Source organism: Silene latifolia, chromosome 1 (assembly GCF_048544455.1).
Source record: "Silene latifolia isolate original U9 population chromosome 1, ASM4854445v1, whole genome shotgun sequence".
In the NCBI taxonomy this organism is placed as follows: domain Eukaryota; kingdom Viridiplantae; phylum Streptophyta; class Magnoliopsida; order Caryophyllales; family Caryophyllaceae; genus Silene; species Silene latifolia.
Genome location: NC_133526.1, coordinates 33,288,946 through 33,316,219, shown reverse-complemented (window position 1 = coordinate 33,316,219; position 27,274 = coordinate 33,288,946). Strand labels below are relative to the sequence as shown.

The 27,274-nt window shown below is 35.4% G+C and overlaps 1 protein-coding gene and 1 long non-coding RNA gene across 2 annotated transcripts; one reads left to right on the top strand and one right to left on the bottom strand.

Moving 5' to 3' along the window:
- The first annotated feature begins 1,982 nt into the window (after window positions 1-1,982).
- On the top strand, window positions 1,983-26,898 carry LOC141602713 (uncharacterized). Its single transcript, XR_012524634.1, has 16 exons — window positions 1,983-2,158; window positions 2,529-2,633; window positions 4,964-5,152; window positions 5,490-5,752; window positions 7,359-8,347; window positions 10,586-10,710; window positions 10,868-11,008; window positions 13,285-13,362; window positions 13,467-14,173; window positions 14,818-15,010; window positions 19,380-19,857; window positions 21,166-21,237; window positions 21,630-21,942; window positions 22,775-22,962; window positions 25,579-25,656; window positions 26,390-26,898. It is a non-coding gene; the product is annotated as an uncharacterized LOC141602713 (long non-coding RNA).
- On the bottom strand, window positions 2,873-4,964 carry LOC141602700 (monothiol glutaredoxin-S6-like). Its single transcript, XM_074422842.1, has one exon. It carries the CDS (start codon window positions 4,945-4,947, stop codon window positions 4,639-4,641), a length of 309 nt encoding a protein of 102 aa, XP_074278943.1. The 5' UTR covers window positions 4,948-4,964; the 3' UTR covers window positions 2,873-4,638.
- Window positions 26,899-27,274: the final 376 nt, after the last annotated feature.

Sequence of the window (27,274 nt, the reverse complement as noted above, 5' to 3'; positions counted from 1 at the left end):
TTAATAACGATTCTGGGATAAGCTGTTGTATACTTGTATCCATTTTTGATGGAACCAAATATTCACAATTCTTTGAGTTGGAATTATGACATAATAAAATAAATCATTCTCTAAAATTAATTTTGCTACTTTTTTTTTTTTTTTTTTTTTTTTTAATAATGAAATAGCAGTCATTTGATGCAATTCTTGACACAAGTTTTATTACGAGCTACTAGAAAAGCCTGTGTGTCTTATTAACATGCGGGTAAGGTTGCAAACATCCAACTTTCTTACCTCAGCATCTACGGTAGGTAGACGCTGAAGTAATTATAGGTCCCCCAACCATCTTTTTACCTTTATAGTACGAGATTTTCCTCGTGGGCATGAAGAAATGCCTACAAGTGATATTTTATCGGAAGATTGTAACCAACTAACTTGATGAAGAGAAAAAAAATGTATGCTGTGTTCTGTCTTTATCAGAAAACCTCAGGTGAAATTTAGTGAAACTTATCGGCCTATTATCTATAACTTCCATGCTATTGAATTTCACAAGAGTATTTCGTTCTCATTTTAAAGTCTGAACCAAGCATGCATGCATGTTAGTGGGATATTGGAGGGAGATACATCAATGACAGGATACTTCATCTGAAACTTTGTGGAGTTATGTGCTATTATGCCACATACATAAGATTCGGTGATTACTGAAATTACACCATAATGCGTCACCTTTCATCAGTAACCTATGCATCCATCACAATCATGAAACAAACAACAACATTACCCTAGTGCCTCAAGGGCTCCTGTAAATTGCGGGGTAAGGGAGTTCAAATGTACACAACCTTACTCCTGTGTTAACAACACAAAGAGGCGGTTTCAAAATGACCCAAGATGAAAATTACGTCGAGAATTGCATCGAGTGACTTCTACTTCACAATAAAAGAAGCGCAATCAGTTTAGTGAACTATTTTGCTTTATTCCATCATGATTCATAACCAAAGAATAATCCATCACAATCATGCATATCAGGAAAATGAAGCATTTCCACTTGTGTCCAACTGATTTAAGCATTAGAAACTGTTTACATGTTTGTCATTTCTTTACCCAGCCGTATTAATCAGAGAACTAACTGGTTTGTTTTTGAATGAATTAGTGGAAATTTCTGAACCATGTAAAATGGCTTAAAAATATGAGTGAATTTGCCGTTGAAGCATGTGAAATTGAGCAGACTAACAGAATTGACCCGCGTGACCCGACCCGGCAGGACCCGAAAAATAGTGCGGCCCAAACCCGACCCGATATTGACCCGACCCGATGCTGGCCCGATTAAATTGATGACCCGACAATTATTAAGCTTAATTTTGATCAAAATGAAAGTGATTTTGTGTTTAGATTGTTATGTTTGACTTACTAATGAAGTAATTAAACCAAATAATAGGTTAAAAACTAAATTTAATGATAAAAAATTGTAGTAATGCGATTAAGTTACCGGACCCGACCTGACCCGTTACATCATTTGACCCGAAATGACCCGACCCGACAACGGCCTGAACCCGACCCGACGTGATCCGACCCGACTGACCCGATTGCCACCTCTAGTTGTTACAATAGTCAAAGTTTATTAGTTGTACAATAGAACTTCTAGAACTTTCTAGTGCTACTACCAGATCAGGTGTCGAGTCATCATCTTCAACCTTCAAGCTCGAGTACTCTGTTATAGCACCTGATTCACAAATCAAAATAATAAGCAAAACAAATAGAACCAAGTAGAGTACGATTTCTTGAGAAAATATATTTTACTCCCTCCATTATTTTATATATGTCATTCTCACATTTCGAGACCGTCACTTCTCTCTTCAATATCTCTCAAAATATATGAGCTAATAATATGAAATGTATAGTCTTATGAAAGCAAATTTCATTACGAATCTAACGATATGATTTTTATAATTTTTTCTGGAGTATTTTTTTCATAAAAATCAAAGTCAAAGGCTTACCTCGTAAAGCGAAAACATCATATATAAAATAATGGAGGGAGTAGTTGATTGCCTCATGATTAGTATGTAAAGCCTTTTATTTTGGGTTCCTTGTTGCTAGCTTCTTCTAAACATCTTTTGGATTAGACAAGCTGAAATTATGTGAAGTGCCATTCAAAAGTATAAACTATAAAGCACTAGGAAAGGTGGTTGTTGAGGATCAATCTTTACTAATATGTAGCTGCTCTTATGAGTCTATAATCAAAGAGCTGAAATAAACTTCCTTGGAAATTATTTACTCTACACTATTGCAACTTAGTCTGTTCATGAAATAGAGGTCCATTATGCTTAACAGTTAACTGTATCGGTAAAAGGGATTCGCAAGACACTTGCGATTGGCGATTCCCCTCTTCTTTAGACACCAGTTCATACTACAGTTAGTGTTAGGGATACTTATACACTAATGTGGATCTACGATTAATTTCTGCCCTTAATTTCATTTCTTAGCTGTAAGCTTTATCCTTTGTTCTCGTGTATTTTCCATTATTCATATATATGTTTGATTTGTCACTGCAGGTGCTGTTATTGATGATAGTGAAATACTTCAATATGTTGGTCAGTGGTTTGCTAGGAGGAACAAACATTTATGAAGGGTATGGTGCACCCAGTGAAAATGAAAAGGTAAGGATCAGAATCTTTGCCTTCCTATAATCTTAACTCAAGTTTTTAGAAATTTGCTTTCATCTGATCTCTTTTCTAAAACCAATCTCTCCTTTTTATTTTTTCTTGTGTCTTATTTCCTTTGGAGCTAAAATAGTCACCATATTTTGATTTCGTGATATGTTGATTTATCAATGTGTATCACTAAGCTTTTGTGCGCTTTTGGCATTGTGAATTAGGAGCCAGTAGATGAGTCAAAAAAATGTAGGAGCCACTTAATGAATTTTCGTTACAATTTTCATCATGGGTTTGAGAATGCAATCTAAAACACAGAGGTAAAACTGCATACTAGCCCTTGGGGATGTTATTGCAGATCCGATGTTATATAAGTAGTTTTCAATGAAGCTAAGGGCCAACATAATGTAGGAATAATTACTCTTACTTTTGACAATAAAACATGGTTTCCAAAAAGGAATGTAGTACATATATGCTTGCCTAGTGATCTGGTGGTACGACAACACGGATATAGTTTCATGCTCTTGGAGATATTCTCATCTCTTTCTAAGCAACTAGTATAAACACAAAGTCCTTTCCTTGCATCACAAACAACTAAACCTTTAAGGCTCTCCAAAGGTTCACCATTTGCGACTTGCGAAGTTTATGATATAACTTCATTTATACTTTCTTCCTTCAATTTGTGGCGAGGTGAAGGTTTCTAACGAAACACACTAGAATTAGGGCAAAATTATCATCAGTATACACATACTTAACATACACAAGCATTGTGCTAATGGCGCCATTCTTAATTTTCTATATTATTCGGAACTGTGTGCTTAATGTATCAAGTGTAAAAAATGGGACTGTATATTAGGATCTGGATAACATGGCTGTTATAGTGTTATTCCTTTTTCTCTGTATCTCACTGTTGCTTGCTTTGTTGTTAATTTTCCTTTTACTTTCTTTGATCTCTTTACCTGAACAAAACATTGGCTGATTTTGTAAGATGCATTGCCCTAAAAAATAGGTTTCTGAGTTCCATTAGTCTACTCATTCTAATAAGCTACATTATCCAAGTGTCTCAAAGGCGCTTGCCTAAGGTCGATTAAGGGGACTAATGTACGGAACATACCCCTTTGTGACTGTTTCTGAGTAACCCACAATGGACCTTGCTTCGATCAAATGCTACTTCAAAATATAAGAACTGTGTTTCTTTAGTGAAGCATTTTGATATATATAATCCATAGGCTGTAACCGAGGGACAATTTTAAAAGAACATGTAGATGTTACATCCAACCTTCTATCTTTGTAATGTTCATTTCTTATACATGCACATAAATCTTTTTGTTTCCTCGAATCTTTACTGTAAAGTTTGCTGTAACTTATCAGGAAATAACTTCTGGCGTTGCATTCTCGAGAAACTCTTCTAATATTAACAGTCAATGCAAAACATAATGTTCTGTAATAACAGTACACGTATAAATTTTTGCTGTAACTTGCTAGCATGCTTAATATCAGCGATCAGTCGATTGTTAACTATAGTTGTCTAAAAATCTTCTATTGCGTGTTATGATTTTCTTGACTGACAAAATCCTCCTGTTTTTTTGGAGTGTATTGAGGGGTAAGAAATGATGTTATTGTAACACCAAAACAAGTCTCCATTGAGGTCGGTGTTTGTTTCCTGTCCAATGTACTTATGGCTGCTTTGTTGGCTTAATTTTTCCAGGCTTTGTAGTACATATCATTTGTACATGCCTCAATTAAGAGTAAACTGTGCAGTATTATGGAATACAATAGCGTATTATTGGGATGTGGCTCATGGACTGTAGTTCTGTTTCTGTATAACAGATGTACCGTGAATTAATTATTAGTAGTTTTTTGAACTAGTATAGTACATTTAATATCCTCCAATCTTACTAAACAAGGAGGATCAGTGTTCCATGCATGTTACACCCTCAAAAAAAAAAAAAAAAAAAAAAAGAAAAAAAAACAAGGAAATTAAGTTCTGATGTTATCTTTATGTAAATTTCTACACCCATATAGCTCCTGCCTCCTTCAATATCTGCGTGAGTCTTCCTTGGATTTGCATGCTAATGATCTCCTTAGCTCCACCAACAAACTTTTGACCTATGAAAACAGCTGGAACACTAGGTTTGAAACCTAGCCTTTGAAGTGCTTTCTCAACTTCTTCACCATTTGGCAAGTCATCCAGCTGATAGACTGTTGCATTAGCTCCATAGCTGCTTAAAAGCTGGTTCACTGAGTGGCTCATGCAGCACGAGCTCTTGGTGAATATTACTAGCGGCTTTTGTTCCACCAAACGGTTTACAGTTTCCATGGCTAAAACTTTGCAGTGTTGGCTTGAGAGGAGTGGAGAAGGGCAAGAGATTGAGGCTCTAATGTTGGTCTGAGAAGAGCAGAGAAGGGCAGGAAATTAAGGCTCTGGTGTGGTAATTTGAACTGATTTTGTTGCTCGTTTTGTTGGATTTGTTGTGGGTATTTATCTGGCCCTAAGGTCCCTATTTATAAGCCTGTGTAGGTTGGTGAGTGATAACTTTTTTCCCTGTAAATTTCCTCAAAAAGTAGTGTATGGAATAATTCTTGCCACAATTTCTTTATACCATAAGATCTTCCGGCGGGCTTATAGTGGCCTGGCTGGCAGAAATACTTTTTCTGCTATGGACACAGTTTGCTCTAGAACTTTGTAGATGTTATCAAGAAACGGAATGTGGGCATTGGTCAACACATATTCTCAAAAGAGATGGTTTTACAGTGTTTTATTGAGACCGGTTTATGTACCAAGTATTTAGCCATTTATACATTGAATCCAATCTATATTAATTGTACGTCTCACATTTGCTATGCTTTGTGGTCTTTCAGGAAATTAACTGAGCGTCAAATGGATGTATTAGCCAAAAGTATAAAGAGCTTCCATGGTGGTCAGTGTTATATGGCTAGTTGCTTCGATATCTTGTTGCAGATTGACTATTGTTTTTCTTATGGCAGGATTGCAAGAAGATGGTGACTGACAACTAATTGATTATGAAAACATGGCAAATTTAGAAAGCAATGTGGATTACATTACGTGATGCTGATGCATTTCTGATATGAGAAGTTGAACTCTTTTATCAGCCGCACATAAGGTACAATTCATTTCTACATTCAAAGTATTATAAGGTCTAGACATTGCATACCCTTTAAGCTTTATTAAGAGGCTTTGTGATTGAGAGTAGTGCTACAATTGCATATGCATGGTGGCATATAGGATTATCCCACTTTTAATTCTTGCTAGAAAAGTAATTCGTAGGCATCTGGAATATAGCTAAAGGCCATAGCTTTGGTTCATCTTTGTTGATTTGTAAGGACGTGTCAAATTATGAATACTAATTGACTCTGTGTCTGTCATGCTGACACACATGACAACAACGACAATAATATTACTGAAAGACAGAAAATGAACTTTGGTTATCACAAATGAGGCCACAGCTCGGATATCCGTGTGTTCAAACACAGAGATCTGTTTTGGATGATCCACAATGAATCTGAACTCAGAATTGTATGATGTCAAAGCACGACAGCTACTAGCTAAAGTCTAGAATATGAACTTTGGTCCATTGACTGTGGTCTTTGGGACATCATAACTGAACTACTGAAGTTGGACTGAAATAATGAACATTATTTAAAATAATGGTTTAAAATAAAGATTTAGTGTTTTGGGTTGGATTGGAATTCAATTTTCAAAATGGTGTCCCATAGGATGGACTTATCCGAGGCTGAGCAAAGACTAAAATTGCTAGTCTGTGAGGTATGTTTCTTAAAAACCTGTATGCTCGCATGATGTGCATGGTTTGGGGAAAAAGTTAAATTTAGCAAGTGAATTAACTTCTTCACCAACTCGACCAAAGCTTTCTCTTTACATCTTTTATTAGCCAAATTTGTAAATACAACAATCATTGTTAACAATTGGAGTTAACAATTGGAGTTTCCAACACTCAAGAAAACATGGGAAATTGATTAAGTGAAGTGTCTTACAAAGAGGAGTTTATATTTATACTATGTTAGCTCTTCAGTAACATACTGAAAAGTAGGTGGCAAGATGTGGCATGTTGGTCCGAGAATGATTAAGAGTACTCTTGTTGGATTCCACTTCTCTCCATTTTTTTATTTAATGTTTTGTTGATTTGTTCCCATTGTAAACACACTATCCCCCATGGCGTTTCTTAGGAATAGAGAATGCGACGATTGGTGGTGATTCTTGTTAGTCATTGGCCTCGGATAAGTTGATTTCTCATAGGCAGCATTTTGACAATTATGCTTTGATCCGACTCAAAACACTAATAATATCAGGTTTTAGTTTCAGTCCCTTGTTTCATTGCCTTCATACTAACAGTTCAATACGACGGTTTATTTTACCAGCCTCAAATCCTTCTGGAATCAAGGCTTCGTTATTCGTGTCGATGGCATTTCATTGAGAAAAAAATCCATCATATTATAGAATTTGATAATACGTGTTGGGATCATTTACATCTAAACAGACCAAATTGAGCGCATGAACCAATGTCCAAAAATGGACGGAGTTCTAATCAATATGTTATTCCTTTCTAGATAAGTTCAAGTGAATTCAGCTCATGATTTTACTATAAGATGAGTTGCCATGAATGTTTGCCACTGAACTGATTCTTTTCAGCTTTTCTCTAAACCATAAGAAGTTTCATTGATCTTACTGAAGCCGTGTGTTTTGATTCTCAGCATTCCTGATCAAATATAACTGCTGGTTTAAAAAACGACCTCCCAAGAAACGAAGAGCCAAGTTACATCAGCCATCTTATGATCCTCAGAGGCAATGGTCTGCCTATCAGGAAACTGACAGGGTATGGATTATGCCTGCTCAAAGGAATAATCGAGTATACAGAAAGTACGGTGAGAATCAAAATTTGTAAGTTCCTGCATTTCTTGGTATTAAATCAGATATGGGCAAAAGATCACTACGCTCACCTTTAACTTCATTCTTTAATTTTAAGATAAAGTCATAGATTTTATGCGATTTCATTGCGTACATCAGATTCATACAATGAATGTGGCAATTTGATTCTATTATTCCAGTTTCTTGACACGCGTTAATCAGATTATTCCTTTGATTATCATCATATGGCCTAATGAACATGTTGGGTTTATGATATGAACTAAAACCTGTTCTTCCGCGGAATGTAGCTTGATATATTGTATTACACTCTCCTGACTCCACTGAATCTTTCACTGCTTATGACAGTATCTGAGAAACTGCCGACACCCGTCTTTTGTTAGTTTTTGGGTAACCTTTATGCCAAGGATTTAGCTTTGACCTTTGAGATCATCCTGGCTACAAATCAGGAATTTTGTCGCAAATTGAACATTGATCTCCATACATGTCAGAATTAATGGCCTCATTTCCCAATTGAGAATGTCTTCAAACAAATGGTCATATTCCATCTTCAGTAAGTTAAATTTTCTCAGAAGGCACCATAGTATATACATATACTGGTATTCTTCCTAGTTCCAACAAAACATTTTATTTTAACACTTTTGAAGAAACGTAGCTGCTGGTTCACTGTGTTATAGATAAAAACCCTTGAAGAAGCCAAGAGCCAAAATTGTGTTGGCAAACTAATTTTTTACGAATCTACAGAAACCTTTTCTTATCAAGAACTGTCAGGATAACAACTTTGCCTGCTCTAAGGAATAAAATCAAGCGTCATAAGGTACGGCTAGAATCAGAATTTTCGAGTCATTTGTTTGCTATGAGATTAGACATTGTGAAGAGGTGACTACTTTGTTTGCTACTTGCAGAAAGTTAGTCACAACATAAATAACAATGGTACCCAATGACTCAAAAGTCTTACGTTTATGACGTGATATTGGCTTGAATATACGCAACCTTGTAATGAAATCACTATATTTGATTTCTATTGTTCAGAATGATAATTGTGTTAAAACTCCTATTTCCTAGTAAAGAATGACGGTTAACCCAACTGTAAAAGTTCTAAGTTTTTCCAAAGATTTGATCTCATTATGCACATGATATCAATTTCTTTGATATGCCTCTAATTTCAATAACTCTGGTGTTTAATAAGCTAGTACTTGACATCTGAAACATGTACTCCCTACTTCATAAGTGAAGAAAATTCGGATACAGCATTCTTCTGAATCCAATTTGCTGAATGTTGCATTCCCAATAGAAGTGTATTCTCTTATTGTCCCTCTCACGCCCACTTTTTTTTTTCCCTTTTTCTGTCCATTTATGGTGTTTTAAACTGTTCACTGTCACTGATTTCTTTCAGTTTCCGACATCTATTTTCTTAATCATGACTTCTTATGCACTAATTAATGCCTTAATGGCCTTAATGATTCCGCAAACTGAACATATTCTTGAAACCGCATTCAAAATCCGTTCTTCAACTGAACAAAATGTAGTATCGAATTTCAAGACAGGGGAACTGACATAGGATTAGAAAAAGTTCATTTATTTCAAAATATCGAGTACAACAAAACTGAGTACCTGCTTACTCAAATGTAGTAAACATATATCTTCCCATCCTACTAAAAATGAAGGATGAAGAGATGTTCATGTAAGAGATGGTCTCATATTATAATAATATGAACCAACTTAATCATCTAAAATCCTCGCCCATATACTCATTAACCAACTAAAAACCGAAATCAAGAAATAAGCAAATAAATTACTACAGAATATGGGTCAGTCTCATTCTAATCTTATCATGAAACTGTCTGCTACGAAATTGGCTGAAAGAAAAATGGGTATAAATTATTCTTGGTAACTGTGTAGCATTATTCTAGACCCAAATAGCTCCGGCCTCCTTCAACAATGGTGTTAATCTTCCTTGGACCTTTAAGCTGATCATTTCCTTAGCACCGCCGATAAATTTTTGGCCTATAAAAACAGCTGGAACGGTCGGGCTTAGCCCTAGTCGTTGAAGCGCTTTCTCAACTTCTCGACTATTTGACAAGTCCTCTAGCTCATAAACTGTCACATTAGCTCCATAGCTGCTCATTAGTTGCATGACTGAGTGACTCATACAACAACTCCTCTTTGTGAACATTACTACAGGATGTTGATTTGCCAAATGATTCACAACTTCCATTGTTCGAAAGATTGAACCTGTTTGTATTAATTAGGAATCGGGGTTTGTAGAGAAGAATGAATTGTAAGAATTAATCAGGAGTAATGGAAGAATGTTATGTGATACACTAATATGAGCTCCCATCCTCTCTATTTATAGGAATGTTTGTGTGTCAAGGTGTGTCAACGATCTATGCTTTGACAATTTGCTTGAAAAAGGTAAGGAATGATGCTCACCCAATATCTTTATGATTCCCTTAGATCTTCTGACAGTGCTTGCACTTTCTGGAACTTTTCTCCAGTTTGCTCTGGAGTTTTGGACTAGAGTATCATATGCTATCATCGGTTCTAGTCCTTTCTCAACCCAACCTCCGATAAGTTATTTCTATGTAGACACCATATTGACAATTACTCACTTTGTCTCTGTCATTTGTTTACATTTTATATTCTTATGAGGGGTATTTTAGCAAAGGCAAAATGATTGGGAGTTTGGGACGAAGGGAGTGAGTTTTAATCTGACCCATAGCACTATTATTTTTAATCATTGTGATCATATACTCTATCTTAATTACTGCGATAGAGCAGGCCGCAGGCATAGGGCGGATGCCAACTGGAGGGAGGTAATCATTTGTTTACCTATGCTAAAAATACCCTCACAAACACTATAAAAGGTAAACAAATGATTGGGACGGAGGGAGTACATGTTATTATTTTCAGCCAAATCTAAGTGAAATCAACTCATGAAGTTACTAAAAGTTGTGTTGCATGAATGTTTGCAGCTGAACTGATTCTTTTCAGCTTATCCTGAAACATAAAAGTTTTCATTGATCTTACTGAGGCCATGTATTTTGATTCTCAGCATTCCTGATGAAATATAACTGCTGCTTTTGAAAACAACCTTCTAAGAAGCCAAGAGCCAAGTTACATCAGCCGCCGTCCTATGATCCTCATAGGCAAGGAATTGCTTGTTAGGAAATTGACAGGGTAAGGATTATGTCTGATGAAAGGAATAATCGAGCGTACACTAAGTACGGTGAGATTGTTCCATTGATTATCATCAGTTGCCCTAAATATTATTGCTACTAAATATTCAATTCTAACACTCTTAAAGCAATGTCGCTGCTGGTTTCTTGTGTTTCAGAAAACAACCCTTGTAGGAGCCAAGAGCTACATTTCTGTTGACAGCCAAAGCTATTGAGGATCTACAGAAATCTTTCCTTATCAAGAAACTGTCAGGATAAAAAATTTTCCTGCTCTAAGGAATAAAATCTAGCATCAGAAGGTACGGCTGGAATCAGAATTTTCGAGTCATTTGCTTGCTATGAGATTAGACATTGTTAAGAGGATCATTACTATGTTTGATACTTGCAGAAAGAACGCCATAACATAACTAACGACAATAGTACCGAATGCCTTAAAGTCTTATGTCTGTGACTATATATTGGGGCTGAATGTATGTAGTCTTGTATCGGAAACACTATTTTTGATTTCTGATGATCACAATGAAAATTGGGTCAATTTCTATTTCCTGATAAAGAATGACTCTTAATCCACCTTCAAATGTTATTAAATTTTTTGTAGATTTGATATTTATGCACATGATATGAATTTCTTTGACCTTGCTCTAGTTTCAATAACTCTTTTTCCTTATTACCATGACTTTGTTGTTTAATTAATAATTATCAGGTTGTTCTCATTTGAAACATGTACTCTGTACTACATAACTGATGAAAATTTGACATAACATTCTTCTGAATCCAATTTGCTGAATGTTGCATTCCTAATTATTCATATGCTTTGGTACAGTACCTTCCTATTTTTTTTTTCCCTTTTCCTCACCTGTTATGGTGTTTTAAACTGAGTATTGCCACTGGTACCATTTTTCAGTTTCCGACATCCATTTTCTTAATCATGACTTCGCATGCACTAAATGCCTTAGTGTTTCTGTAAAACTGAACATATCCTTGAACCACATTCAAAGTCAGCTGATCAACCGAACAAAACGTAGCATTTGGATAATTACTATAGTATTGTAGAAAAAAGTTCATTTATTCTAAAGTTACAACTTACAAGGACAACAAAATTGAGTATCTGCTTACTCTAATGTACAGTAGTACACATTTATCTTCCCATCATACTAAAAATGAAGAATGAAGATTGCAGCAGCAAAACAAACTAGCTTCTTCCAAGCTAAAACGATTAGTCATCTAAGAGATGGTCTCATATTATTACCATATGAACCAACCTGATTAACTAAATTTCCTTGCCTTAATACTCATTAACCAACTAAAAACCGAAATCATGAAATAAGCAAGCAACTACTACTAAATATGGGTCAGTCTCATAGCAATCTTATCATAAAACTGTTTGCTATGAAAATTGGTTGAAGGAAAATGGGTATAAATATTTCTTGGGAACCGTGTGGCATTATTCTAGACCCAGATAGCTCCGGCCTCCTTCAACAATGGCATTAGTCTTTCTTGGACCTTTAAGCTGATCATTTCCTTAGCACCACCGATAAACTTTTGGCCTATAAAAACAGCTGGAACGGCCGGGCTTAGCCCTAAGTGTTGAAGCGCCTTCTCAACTTCTCGACCATTTGATAAGTCCTCCAGCTCATAAACTGTCACATTAGCTCCATAGCTGCTCATAAGTTGCATGACTGAGTGACTCATGCAACAATTCCTCTTTGTGAACATTACTACAGGATGTTGATTTGCCAAATGATTCACAACTTCCATTGTTTGAATGATTGAACTTGTTTCTATTAATTAGGAATTGAGAGCGAAGAATGAAATGTAAGAATTGTTGTTGTTGTTGTGTTGTAATGCAAGAATGTTGTGTGATACTCTAATATGAGCTCCCATGCTCTCTATTTATAAGATTGTGTAAGTGTTAAGTTTTGTCAACGATCTATGCTTGACAATTTGCTTGAAAAAGGTAGGGAATGATGCTCACCCAATATCTTCATTATTCCCTTAGATTTGCTGACAGTGCCTTTATCCTGTGGAACTTTTTTCCAGTTTTCTCTAGAGTTTTGGACTCGAGTATATCATATGTTTGTGTGGGCAAAAGTGTCCATTGTTCTTTTAGTAAGCGTCGACTGTGTCTGAAGGTTGTTCCATCCCCTTGGTCTTCTTTTTACCGTACCCAAAGAAAGGAGAACATTGCTAGTTACCCAAGTTTGTAAACAGACCAAATAAAATATTTGTAGACTTAATTGTTGGCTATTGAGATTGAGATTCCAACACTAAAGAAGACATGGTAAATTGATTCATTAAAGTGTCTTGTAAATCAGAATTTAGAGGATGAGGAGCTAATACTAATACTCTGTTAATTATATATTGAAGAATAGGTGGCAAGGAGTTGCATAGTTTGTCTTTGAATGAAGAAGATGTTTCTTGTTGGATTCCGCTTCTCTCCAATTTTTTCGAATTAGTGTTTTGTTTTTCCATTTCCATTTCCAATGAAGCCAAGACTCAATATTCTTTGGTTTTATTATGATGGAATACAGCAAACTGACTCATTGAATTGGCTGGACTTCTTTTCTTTGTGAAGTAGTCGCTATTTGATGCAATTCTCGGCGCAATTTTAATCTTGGGTCATTCGGAAACAATCCGTGTTGCTAATACAAGGGTAAGACCGCGTACATCCAAACCCCCTCCCCCGAGCTTGCAATTTGCGGGAGCCCTCAAGGCCTTATTTTAATGTTGTTGTATTGTTGTTTTTCCGCTGAACAGGCAACGTCCGTGGTGTTTTTTGGGAAAATAGATCGCCTTGCCAGGTGGTGGTTTTGGTCTTTCCTCAGCCTAGACTTGGGTGTCATTTCTACGTCAACACCAATGACAACCATGTTTTCTTTTCAGTCCATTATTTCATTGCCTTCCCACTTCACACTAACAGTTGTATACGACGAATTATGTTACTCAAACTCAAATCATTTTGGGATCAAGGCTTTGTTATTCATGTTATTGTGCAAGAGACTAAGAGTCAATGGATTTCGTTGATAAAAAGTTTTGATATGATGACGTGTTGTGATCGTTTATATCTTAACATACCAAAATGAGAGCATGCACCAATGTCTTTACGTACGGAGTACTAATCTACATGTTATTCCTTTCAGGTAAGGCCAAATGAAGTCAGCTCATGATGTCAAATACGTGTTGACATGAACGTTTGCAACTGAACTGATTCTTTCCAGCTTTTCCTGAAACATAAAGGTTTTTGTTGATCTTATTGAAGCCATGTGTTTTGATTCTCAGCATATGTGATCAATATAACTTGTGGTTTGGAAACAACCCAATGAGAAGCCAAGAGCCAAGTTACATTGGCCGTCTTATGATCCTTAAAGGCAACGATCTGCTTATCAGGAAACTGACGGGGTAAGTATTACAGCTGCTCAAAGGAATAATCGAACGTACAGCAAGTACTGTGAGAATCATAATTTGTAAGTTCCTGCATTTCTTATCATTAAATCAGTTATGGGCAAAAGATCATGATGCTCAACTTTAACTTCTCTGTCCTTTGCACTTAAGAGTCCGAGATATTATGTGATTGCATTTTGCATTTTGGACATCAGATTAACAGTGTGAAACTATTCTACTGTTAATCAGATTATTCCAGTGATTATCTCTGTACCCTCATTAACATGTTGGATATATGATATGAATTATGTACAAAAACCTTCTCTCTTTAGTATGCAGTTTGATTTATTGTATACAGAGTACTTTATATCAGGATTACACGCTTGACAAAAATCATTTCCGCTTGCTTATAGAGGCGTCTGAGAAACTGTCTTGGACGTCTTTCTGTTTTTATTATTTTCTGGGTTACCCTTTCACTTATGCCAAGTAAAATGGTTTTTGATATCAACTTGGTTATTATTAATCAGGAATTATGTCACAGATTATTAGTACTGTTTCCAAATAGTCACCAACCCATAATATTGTAGTATCGGTATTGTTTCAATGTTCCTAAACTGCCAATTGTGTTATTCAAGTGCCGAGACCTTGACTGAGATCTCTGTTCCTAAACTAGTAAACTGGTACTAGTTTTTCTGGTTCTGTAATACATAAGATTTTGATTCTACAGTTTTGAAGCCATGTAGCAGCAGCGGCTGGTTTTCCGTGTTATAGAAAACAACCCTGGAAGGAGGCAAAAGCCAAAATTGTGTTGACAAGCTAAGCTTATGAGGAATGAGGATCTGGGAAAATCTTGGCATATCAAGAAACTGTCAGGATAAGAAGGTTGCCTGCTCTTAAGGAATAAAATCAAGCCTCATAAGGTACAGTTAGAATCAGAATGTTTTGAGTTGCTTTTTTTTTTTTTTTTTTTTTTTTTTTTTTTTTTTTTTTTTTTTTTGGCTATGACATTAGACATTATGTCACATTGTGAAGAGGATCACTGCCATGGGCGGATTTAGGAGGGTCCGGGTGGGCACGTGCCCCACTTGACTTATGAAGATTTAATACTTATACTAGTTTAGAGCCCGTGCAATTATTGCACGGCATATAGAGAATTTTATTTTTAGTAAATTACTTATATAAAATTGGTACCCCATTAATTGTTGACATTTTTCATCATTATATTTTGCCCACAACAAAAAGTTGGAATCGAAAATAAATTAAAAGAATTGAGTAATGTGTTGAAATGTATTTTAATGAAAATATTTTTGTTACCACAAAGCTAATTATTTCAAATTATAAATTTTCTCAAAAACTTCTGTCACAAAAATAATAATAGCGATTTACAATTTTGTTTTATACGGAGTATGGGTCACGTGATTCTCTAAGTAGCATCAATAAAAGATTTAGCAATTTATAGTTTTTTATTTATTTTATTTTATCTTAATTAAAGATTATAGTTTAGAGTTTAGTGAAAATAATATAATATGATGAAAATATTAATTTTAATGAAAAGATAATAATTTAATGAAATAAATCATTAGTAATTATTAGTTTCCTTATTTAGTTAATGCACCTAATTGTCATTAGTTTCCTTATTTAAGAAAATGCATTTTGAAGGGAAAAATTTGAGAATTCCTATTGTTTTAGTATATAGGGGATTAAAAGCTATTGTAGAGACCATGGATCTCAAAGTGTCGTAGCAGGACAAGTGTGGATTTTCTTCCGAGGTCTCCTGGGTTCAAGTCCCATTTAGCACATGTCATTGTTTTTAATAAATTTTCTTAACTTATTTTCAACCTTGGAAGTTCAACTTAACAACCTATTTAGCACATGTTTTTAAATAAATTTTCTCAACTTATTTCAACATTGGAAATTTAATTTAAGAAAAATTTAGAAGTTAGTAGGATATGAACCCTCACCATTTATATGAAAGTTAAACTTAAGACCATTTTGACACCATAATCATGTCTATCTAGCAAGTAAAAACATTTTTAAGTAGCTAATGAAATATAGACATTCAAATTTTAATTCATTGATTAAGCCAAAAAAATTATCAACATTTGTGCAAGAAAAATAGATTTTATGTTAATGATTTTTCAAATTCGTACCGTGGACCGTGGTATTATTATAATCGTCCTGGTTCAATTGCGTTAGCTATGTATTTTACTAATTTCTAGTTTTCTCGTTTATGGTTTTAACTTTTAAATACAGACCACGAAAATCGATTGTGCCCCCTTAGATGAAGATCCTGCTTCCACCACTGATCACTACTGTTTTAAAACATACTTATTTCTCCTTCAAATAACATCATTAATCTAGTGCCTTAAAATCTCATGCATAAGATGAGATAGGGGGTTGAATACTTGAATGTATGCCGCTTTGTGTCATGCACATTAATTTGTTTTTAGTTGACTACGATGAAAATTCTATCAAAAATTATGAAGAAAATAATTTTCGTTTGTTTGGTAAGCATAATTGAGGGGAGTAGAAATGAAGAAATAAAACTTGACCCAAGATTGTTAACATGTTAGATAATCTCGAAATTAGATTGTTAGAGCACTGTTCAAATTTGATAGCATTTTGCACATGATACAATTATAAATATTATTGTTCAGTTGGTCTTGTCTGTTGTCTGACAGGCCATTTTTGGTCTGGAGTAATAAGACGAGATTTTGTAACCATTTTACAGTCAAATGTGACCACTATTGAAAAACAAGTTAGCATAAGCTGTAACACTGACTATGCCATTATGGTTACATTTAACCATAAAATGATCACATATGCCCGTCTGAAGCTTCAGACAAAAAGTAGCCGTCTGAAACAAGAATTTGTGATTAATGTTTATCACTAATACAAAATATGGGTCAGTGTCATAGAAATCTTATCATGAATCTGTGTGCTACGAAAATTGGTTGAAAGAAAAATGGGTGTAAATAATTCTTGGGAACTGCATAGCATTATTCTAGACCCAGATAGCTCCGGCCTCCTTCAACAAGGGCATTAGTCTTCCTTGGACCTTTAAGCTGATCATTTCCTTAGCACCACCGATAAACGTTTGGCCTATAAAAACAGCTGGAATGGTCGGGCTTAGCCCTAGTTGTTGAAGCGCTTTCTCAACTTCCCGACTATTTGACAAGTCCTCCAGCTCATGAACTGTCACATTAGCTCCATAGCTGCTCATAAGTTGCATGACTGAGTGACTCATACAACAACTCCTCTTTGTGAACATTACCACAGGATGTTGATTTGCCAAATGATTCACAACTTCCATTGCTATAAAGATTGAATCTGTTTGTATTAATTAGAAATCGAGTTTAAGAGAAGAGAAGAGAAGGAATTGTAAGAATAAATCAGGAATAATGCAAGAAGGTTTTGCAATAGTGTAATATGAGCTCCCATACTCTATTTATAAGTAAGTGTTAAGATGTGTCAATGATCTATGGTTGACAATTTGCTTGAAAAAGGTAAGGAATGATGCTCACCCAATATCTTTATTATTCCCTTAGATCTTCTGACAGTGCCTGTATTCTCTGGAACTTTTCTCAAGTTTGCTCTGGAGTTTTAGACTAGACTTATCATATGCTATGCTATGTTACTTCAACTCGATTTGAAGGGTTGGACACGGGTGCGTACCCAAATGTCGGACTCGTCTATTTTATGAAAAATTGACGAGCTTTTGGTCTAAAATGAAGTGCCGTTGTGTTATACCAATGTCCGACATGGGTACAGGAGCTCATTTGAAGTGTCAATGTAACATAGATCATATGTATGTGTGGGCATACTAGAAAACAGTATTATGTATGTATAGAATATAGATGATTAGCAAAAGTGTCTGTAGTTCCTTCTGCGGTAGTTAGCCAAGTTTTTAAATAAAACAAATATTTTTAGACTTAGTTGTTGATTTTCACATTCCAACGCTGAAGAAGACATGGTAATTTGATTCATTCATGTGTCTTGTAGATCAGAATTTAGAAGATGAAAGCTAATACTAATACCGTGTTAATTATTTATTGAAGAGTAGATGGCAAGGTGTTGCATAGTTCATCTTTGAATGTAGATGTCAGCTACTTAGCGTAAAGTCATGAAAGGTGGTACTCATGACCCGGGTTCAGCAACATATTTGCCCTTGTGGCTCCCTTTACACCAAAAAAATAGTTAGTCTTTGAATGATGCAGATGTCTCTAGTTGGATTGCTCATTTCTCCAATTTTTTGAATTAGTGTGTTGTTTTTCCGCCTAACACGCTAGCATCAATGGCGTTTCTTGAAAAAAGAGATACCCAAACGTGGTGGTGGTTCTAGTCCTTCCTCAACTCAACCTCGGATAAGTTATTTCTATATAGAGTTGTAGGCACCATATTAACAATTACTCACTTTATTTGTCTTGGTCATTTGTTTACCATTTATATTCTTTGTGAAGGTCTTTTAATCAAAGGCAAACAAATGATTGGGACGAAGGAAGTGAGTTTCAATCTGACCCGTAGCGCTTTAAATCGTTTTGAATTTGTGATCATATACTCTATCTTTGCGTACCAAAATGACATGCACCAATGTCTAATTATGTCCGGAGTACTAATACACTCCCTCCGTTCAATCATTTGTTTACCTTTGCTAAAATACCCCCAGCAAAAAATATAAAAGGTATACAAATGCTGTGATGCTCGGACTCTTCACTTGACCCTGTGGATCCGGTGGACAGGATCCGGACATGGATCCTTGACGGATCCTTCTATGAGAAATCGGATCCTTCGGTGTGAGAGTGTTTTGTTCATATCCTCTGTTTTGTACATCAGCCCTATATCAGGAGTGATCTTGACATGAATTTAATGTTGTAATAAAGTCTTCATTCATGTTAAACATGAAGAAACTACTTTTCCTTTCTTTTCTTTGATTTTTTTTTAACTAATAATCAATTTTTTCAGAAAAAATAAAAATTAGCCGAGTCCAAATTTAAATTTGGATCCTCGTATCCGAGTCCTTGTTTTTGAGATTTCAAGGATCCGACACTCGGATCCGTACCGTGTCAGATCCTCGTATCCAAGTCCGAGCATCACAGTACAAATGATGGGGATAGAGGGAGTACATGTTAATATGTTATTGCTTTCAGCCAAATTTAAGTGAAATCAGCTCATGAAGTTCCTAAAAGATGTGTTGCATGAATGTTTGCAACTGAACTGATGCTTTTCAGCTTATCCTGAAACATAAAAGTTTTCATTGATCTTACTGAGGCCAGTTGTTTTGATTCTCAGCATTCCTGATGAAATAAAACTGCTGCTTTTAAAAACAACCTTCTAAGAAGCCAAGAGCCAAGTTACATCAGCCGTCTTATGATCCTCTAAAGCTAGGAATTGCTTGCCAGGAAATTGACAGGGTAAGAATTATGCCTGATGAAAGGAATAACTGAGCATACATCAAGTACGGTGAGAATCATGGCCCTCACCTTTACCGTACCTTTTGTCCTTAAGATTAAGTAAGAGAGATTATATGATTTAATTGCGCACATCAGATTCATACCATGAATAATGCAACTAGATATCGAGCATCTAACACTCTTGAAGCAATGAAGCTGCTGGTTTCCTGTGTTTCAGAAAACAACCCTTGTAGGAGCCAAGAGCTAAAATTGTGTTGACAGACAAAGCTATTGAGGATCTACAGAAATCTTATCAAGAAACTGTCAGGATAAAAACAACTTTGCCTGCTCTAAGGAATAAAATCAAGCGCCATAAGGTACGGCTAGAATCAGAATTTTCGAGTCATTTGCTTGCTAAGATTAGACATTGTTAAGAGGATGTTTACTATGTCGACCGAATTACATAAATGGGTCATTAAGTCTCAACTCAAATCCCTTAATTTTGTGTCGGATTCGTGTCGGATTTTCGAGTAGTGTCATTGTTTGTCAGCTCTACCTTCAAATGTTCTTAAATTTTTTGTAGATTTGACATTTATCATGATATAAATTTCTTTGACCTTCCTCTTGTTTCAGTTCACTCTTTTTTCTGATTATCATGATTTTGTTGTTTAATTAGCAAGTTCTTATCATTTGAAACATTACATTAAGTGATGAAAACTAAGCGTAACATTCTTCTGAATCCAATTTGCTGACTGTGCATTCCTAATTATTCATATGCTTTGGTAAAGTAGCTTCCTATTTTTTTCTTTTTCATTTTTCGTTTTTCTCTCCTGTTATAGTGTTTTAAACTGCGTATTGCCATTGGTATCATTTTTCACTTTCCGACATCCATTTTCTTAATCACAATTTTGTATGCACTAATGGCCTTAGTAATTCTGTAAAACTGAACATATCCTTGAGCAAAATGTAGAATTGGAATTCAGGACAGAGGAATTACTATAGTGTTGCAGAAAAAAGTTCATTTATTCTGAAGTTACAACTTACAAGGACAACAAAATTGAGTATCTGCTTACTCTAATGTACAGTAGTACACATATATGATATATCTTCCCATCATACTAAAAATGAAGGATAAAGATTGCAGCAGCAAAACAAACTAGCTTCTTCCAAGCTAAAGCGATTAGTCATCTAAGAGATGGTCTCATGTTATTACCATATGAACCAACTTGATTAACTAAATTTCCTCGCCTTCAGCATTAACCAACTAAAAACCGAAATCATGAAATAAGCAAATAACTATACTAAATATGGGTCAGTCTCATAGCAATCTTAGCTTGAAACTGTTTGCTACATAAATTGGTTGAAGGAAAAATGGATGTAAATATTTCTTGGGAACCGTGTATTATTATTCTAGACCCAGATAGCTCCGGCCTCCTTCAACAGTGGCATTAGTCTTCCTTGGACCTTTAAGCTGATCATTTCCTTAGCACCGCCAATAAACTTTTGGCCTATAAAAACAGCTGGAACAGTCGGGCTTAGCCCTAGTCGTTGAAGCGCCTTGTCAACTTCTTGACCATTTGTCAAGTCTTCCAGCTCATAAACTGTCACATTAGCTCCATAGCTGCTCATTAGTTGCATGACTGAGTGACTCATGCAACAACTCCTCTTTGTGAACATTACTACAGGATGTTGATTTGCCAAATGATTCACAACTTCCATTGCTTGAAAGATTAGGAATTGAGAGCGAAGAATGAAATGTAAGAGTAGTTGTTGTTGTTGTTGTGTTGTAATGCAAGAATGTTGTGTGATACTCTAATATGAGCTCCCATGCTCTCTATTTATAAGATTGTGTAAGTGTTAAGTTTTGTCAACGATCTATGCTTGACAATTTGCTTGAAAAAGGTACGGAATGATGCTCACCCAATATCTTCATTATTCCCTTAGATTTGCTGACAGTGCCTTTATCCTGTGGTACTTTTTTCCAGTTTTGGACTCGAGTATAGCATTTGTTTGTGTGGGAAAAACTGTCCATTATTCCTTTAGTAAGCGTCGACTGTGTCTGAAGGTTAATTAGTACTCCGTACAAAAATGAGAGGATGCACCTAATTATGTACGGAGTACTAATTAATCTACATGTTATTCCTTTCAGGTAAGGCCAAATGAAGTCGGCTCATGATGTCAAATATGTGTTGACATGAACGTTTGCAACTGAACTGATTCTTTCCAGCTTTTCCCGAAACATAAAAAGTTTAATTTGATCTTATTGAAGCCATGTGTTTTGATTCTCAGCAGCATTTGTGATGAATATAAGCTGTTGTTGTTGTTGAAAAACAACCCACTGAGAAGCCAAGAGCCAAGTTAGATTGGCCATATTATGATCCTCAAAGGCAATGATCTGCTTATCAGGATACTGCTCAAAGGAATAATCGAACGTACAGCAAGTACTGTGAGAATCATAATTTGTAAGTTCCTGCATTTCTTATCATTAAATCAGTTATGGGCAAAACATCATGATGCTCAACTTTAACTTTGAGATATTATACGATTGCATTTTGCATTTTGGACATCAGATTAACAGTATGAAACTATCATACTGTTAATCAGATTATTCCAGTGATTATCTCTGTACCCTCATTAACATGTTGGATATATGATATGAATTATGTACAAAAATCATGTCCGTTTGCTTATAAAGGCGTCTGGGAAACTGTCTAGGACGTCTTTCTGTTTTTGTATATTTGTCGCTACTTACCCTTTCACTTATGCCAAGTAAAATGGTTTTTGAGATCATCTTGACTATTAATCAGGAATTATGTCACAAATTATTGGTACTATTTCAAAATAGTCACCACATAATATTGTAATATTGGTATTGTTCCTACACTGCCATATATTCAAGTTCCGCGACCTTGACTGTGAGTTTTTGATTTGCCAGCCTGTCTCCTCCACGATGATCTTAGAACTGCTTAATGTGAGATGTCTAAACTTTGTCCAAGCTTCCCCGAGTCCAACTTAGGATTCCCTTGTTTATCTTTCCCTCCACTTAGTTTTGAGTTAATGTGCTTATCTCGGGACTGTCATAATAATAATGTATACGCTATAGCTTTGTTGCTGACAATATGAATGGACTGTCAACTTGTATTCAATTTATTCCTTTTTTTTGGTAGGCTACTTCTCTCTCCACGTAGTTTCGAGCTAGTAATGCTTCTAGATTGATCATTGATATACTAGTCTTTCTGGTTGGTTCTGTACTACATAAGATTTTGATTCTACATTCTTGAAACCAAGTAGCAGCAGCAGCAGCAGCCGCTGGTTTTCCGCGTTATAGAAAACAACCCTGAAAGGAGGCAAAAGCCAAAATTGTGTTGACAAGCTAAGCTTATGAGGAATGAGGATCTGGGAAAATCTTGGCATATCAAGAAACTGTCAGGATAAGAAGGTTGGCATGCTCTGCTCTAAGGAATAAAATCAAGCCTCATAAGGTACGGTTGCCCTTTTTCTTTTTTGGTATGACATTAGACATTATGTCATTGTGAAGAGTAGGGCTGAGCAAAATTATACGATACGGTTTTATTATACGTATCCGATACGTTATATGAATTTAATTATACGGATTTCCGGATATCCGATACGAATTTCCGGATATCCGATACGATTCTTTAAAAACCGTATCGGATAAGGATCGGCAAAATATGAAACCGGATATACGGTATCCGATACGGTTGCTTTTTTCTAGGATAAAATATTAAAATATATACATAATTCACAAAATATCCAATATGTTGGTGGTTAAACCTTATTAGTATTAGAAATTGAATCATGTGAGACACCCTTCTTAGGGTGAGGCGGCTAGACTCATTCTAAACCATTGGATTTAAAAATTATAGACTCACCAGATTATGCCACGTGTCCCTATATAATTCTAACCAATTTACTCTCAATCTCACCTCATTCTCACCGACTCATATTCACCAACTCTTTCTCTCTCTCTCTCTCTCTCTCTTCAACTCCATATCCAACGCTCCAATTTCACTTCTGTCTTCGCCATTATCCCATCAGTGAGGTTTTCGTCCGCCATTATCATTAGCCTTTCTACTGTCGTTATCATCCGCAAATTAGGTATTTTCGATCTACTTTCTCAAGTTTCGATTCATACTCCTTTCATTTTGTATTATTCACCAAAATTTTCAATCAACTTCTTTAATTCGTCAAATTATTGTTGTTATTTTGGAAAAATTACAAATAATCACCATCTATTTACGTATCTGTACAAATAACCACCATGTATTTTGATTTTTACCAATAACCCCCATACTTTCATGTATACTCCCCAATTACCACCGTATATTTGACCCGAGACTTGTTTTTCATATTTTCCGACTCTTCATTTAACGATTTACGTAAAATACCAATATTGCCTCATTTAATTAAATTTGCACAACATTTTTCCCAATTCATCACACAACATTTTCCCCAATTCTATTAAGAAACCCTAAATCCCCAAATAACACAACATTTCCCTCATTTATGTAAGAACAATTTACCTTTTCCGTTTCCCTCAGTCCTGTGGCTTAAATTTATCAATTCTTTTCTTTCAAATCAGCCGGGTGAAGAGAACGAGATTGGGAATGTTTTAATAAATTAGTAAAACAATTTCCAAAATTACAAATAACCACCATCTATTTACGTATCTTTACAAATAACCACCATGTATTTTGATTTTTACAAATAACCCCCATACTTTCATGTATACTCCCCAATTACCACCGTATATTTGACCCGAGACTTGTTTTTCATATTTTCCGACTCTTCATTTAACGATTTACGTAAAATACCAATATTGCCTCATTTAATTAGATTTGCACAACATTTTTCCCAATTCATCACACAACATTTTCCCCAATTCTATTAAGAAACCCTAAATCCCCAAATAACACAACATTTCCCTCATTTATGTAAGAACAATTTACCTTTTCCGTTTCCCTCAGTCCTATGGCTTAAATTTATCAATTCTTTTCTTTCAAATCAGCCGGGTGAAGAGAACGAGATTGGGAATGTTTTTAATAAATTGGTAAAACAATTTCCAAAATTACAAATAACCACCATCTATTTACGTATCTTTACAAATAACCACCATGTATTTTGATTTTTACAAATAACCCTCATACTTTCATGTATACTCCTCAATTACCACCGTATATTTGTCCCGAGACTTGTTTTTCATATTTTCCGACTCTTCATTTAACGATTTACGTAAAATACCAATATTGCCCTCATTTAATTAGATTTGCACAACATTTTTTCCCAATTCATCACACAACATTTTCCCCAATTCTATTAAGAAACCCTAAATCCCCAAATAACACAACATTTCCCTCATTTATGTAAGAACAATTTACCCTTTCCGTTTCCCTCAGTCCTGTGGCTTAAATTTATCAATTCTTTTCTTTCAAATCAGCCGGGTGAAGAGAACGAGATTGGGAATGTTTTTAATAAATTGGTAAAACAATTGGCCAGTCCAATGGAGTTTGAGCTTCCCGATTGGTTTTATAAATGGCAGCATGATCTGTATACTTTTATAAAGGGCAGTATTCTTTGAAATGTATTAGTTTACTTATGCATGTTCATTGTTGTTTGCAAATTACTGCACATAATCATCTCCATCAACAAATTCCCAACAATTTTTTGTACAAAGTACTTCACTACTTCTTATAAGTCCACCAACATTCAAACACACAAAAGGGAAGCAAATAATTGAGAAGTGGGAAGCAAATGAATTGGGGAAATTTATTATATGAATTTGGGGATCTAGGGTTCCATAATTGAATTGGGGAAAATGTGTTATTTGGGTGATGAATTGGAAAAAATGTTATGCAAAGGCTAATTAAATGAGGGTAATATTGGAATTACGCGTAAATCGTTAATTAAAGAGTCGGAAAATATAAAAAAATAAGTCTCGTGTCAAATATACGGTGGTGATTGGGGAGTATACCTGAAAGTATGGGGGTTATTTGTAAAAACTAAAATACATGGTGGTTATTTGTAAAAATACGCAAATACGTGTTGGTTATTTGTAATTTTTCCTTGTTATTATGCAGGTTTTGATCGTTTTTTTAGCATAACTGAACACAGTAGGAATGTATAAAATCAATTGAAGTCGATTTCTCCTCTTTTTCGTATGTTCATTTCCATTTTTTTAATAGATTTCGATTATCTTGCTTATTTCGTTCAATTTTAGTAGTTTCATCTCTATATTGCCAGTTTTTGGAAGCTTGCGTATGGTTTTGTGAATTATCTTATCGTTCTTTGGATGCTGTTTCATTTTCGGATGTTTTACAAAATTTCATTAGCTACTCTGTCTTTTTAAATGTATTGTTGCTTGAGTTTTCAGTAGCTACATCTCATCTGCATTTTGTGAATCTAGGACCTAATTGTGTGAATGTAAGAATTGGTTGATTGACTCTTAAAGACGATTTTTGTGATGATGCTACTGATTTTGTTCTTTTCCTTATTATGTGAATCTCAAACCTTGTTTTGTGAAACTAGAAGATAATATTGTTAAACTTTTTAATAAGTGGTAGAAATCACCTTCTTTGCTGTTTTCCTTATTTTGTGAATCTCATACATTTTTGGTGAATCTTAGAGCTTATTTTGTGAAACTAAAAGACAATATTCTTAAACTTGGTCATCATAAGTGGTTAAAATCACCTTTTGCTGCTCTTTTCCTTTTTTTGTGAATCTCAGGCACTTTTTTGTGAATCTTAGAGCTTGTTTTGTGAACCTAAAAGACAATATTCTGAAACTTGCTTCTAAGTGTTAGAAATCACATGTTTTGCTCTTTCAATTATTTTGTGAATCTTATAGGCCTCGTTTTGTGAATTTTACAGCTTGTTTTGTTTTGTTTCATAGATAAGTATGACAACTTGGTGCAATGGTTGTGTTCCAAGATTAGAGACCAATTTCGAAGAAGATCATGAAGGAGTCACATACTGGGTCATTTTGCTTATTATTGACGCATAATATGCAAAATTGGGTCGACGCTCCTCCAACTCCGGTGCCCTCATTACGGCGAATGAGGAAGTGTTCGTGTGTTCCAAGATTAGAGACCCGTTTTGAAGAAGATCATGAAGGAGTCACATACTTTGTGCCATCTTTCGTAAATAAGTCTATTGTACTGTTCTTCAAAAACTTGCACCATAGGCACTACAAAAAAAACGCGGAAAACTGACGGTAGATGTGACGGAATTTGAAGTCCGTCAGTTATCTAAAAATATTGACGGATTTGTGACGGAAAATCCATCAGAAGTTCAATAATGACGGAATATCCGTCAGATAATACTGGCGCGTTAAAAATCCAAAGGCACCATTTTGTTTTGACGGAAAAGCCGTCAGGATTTATGCACCTTTTGACGGATAATCCGTCAATCTATTTCCCCTCAATTATTGCCCAACTAACAATAATTGAGAGAAAAGTCCTGACGGAAATACCGTCAGGATTCCGCTTTTTTGGACAATCCTGACGGAATTTCCGTCAGATTAGTCAAACAAAAGTTTGACTTATCTTACGGAAATTCCGTCAGGACTTTCCAAAATAGCGGAATCCTGACGGTATTTCCGTCAGGAGTCTTTTAAATACCGCGACAACATCTCATCGTCATTTTACTTTCTCCCCCAAATCGATTTTTTACTTAAAATCTCCCCAAATCCGCCGACCACCACCACCACACCACCACCACTCTCCTACCGCCGACCACCACTCCAGGTTTGTCATTTATCTCTTGTTTTTCCTTTTCC

What these genes read in the sequence shown, in the direction of transcription:
- LOC141602700 (XM_074422842.1), bottom strand. Translation starts at nt 4,947, where the DNA reads ATGGAAACTGTAAACCGTTTGGTGGAACAAAAGCCGCTAGTAATATTC.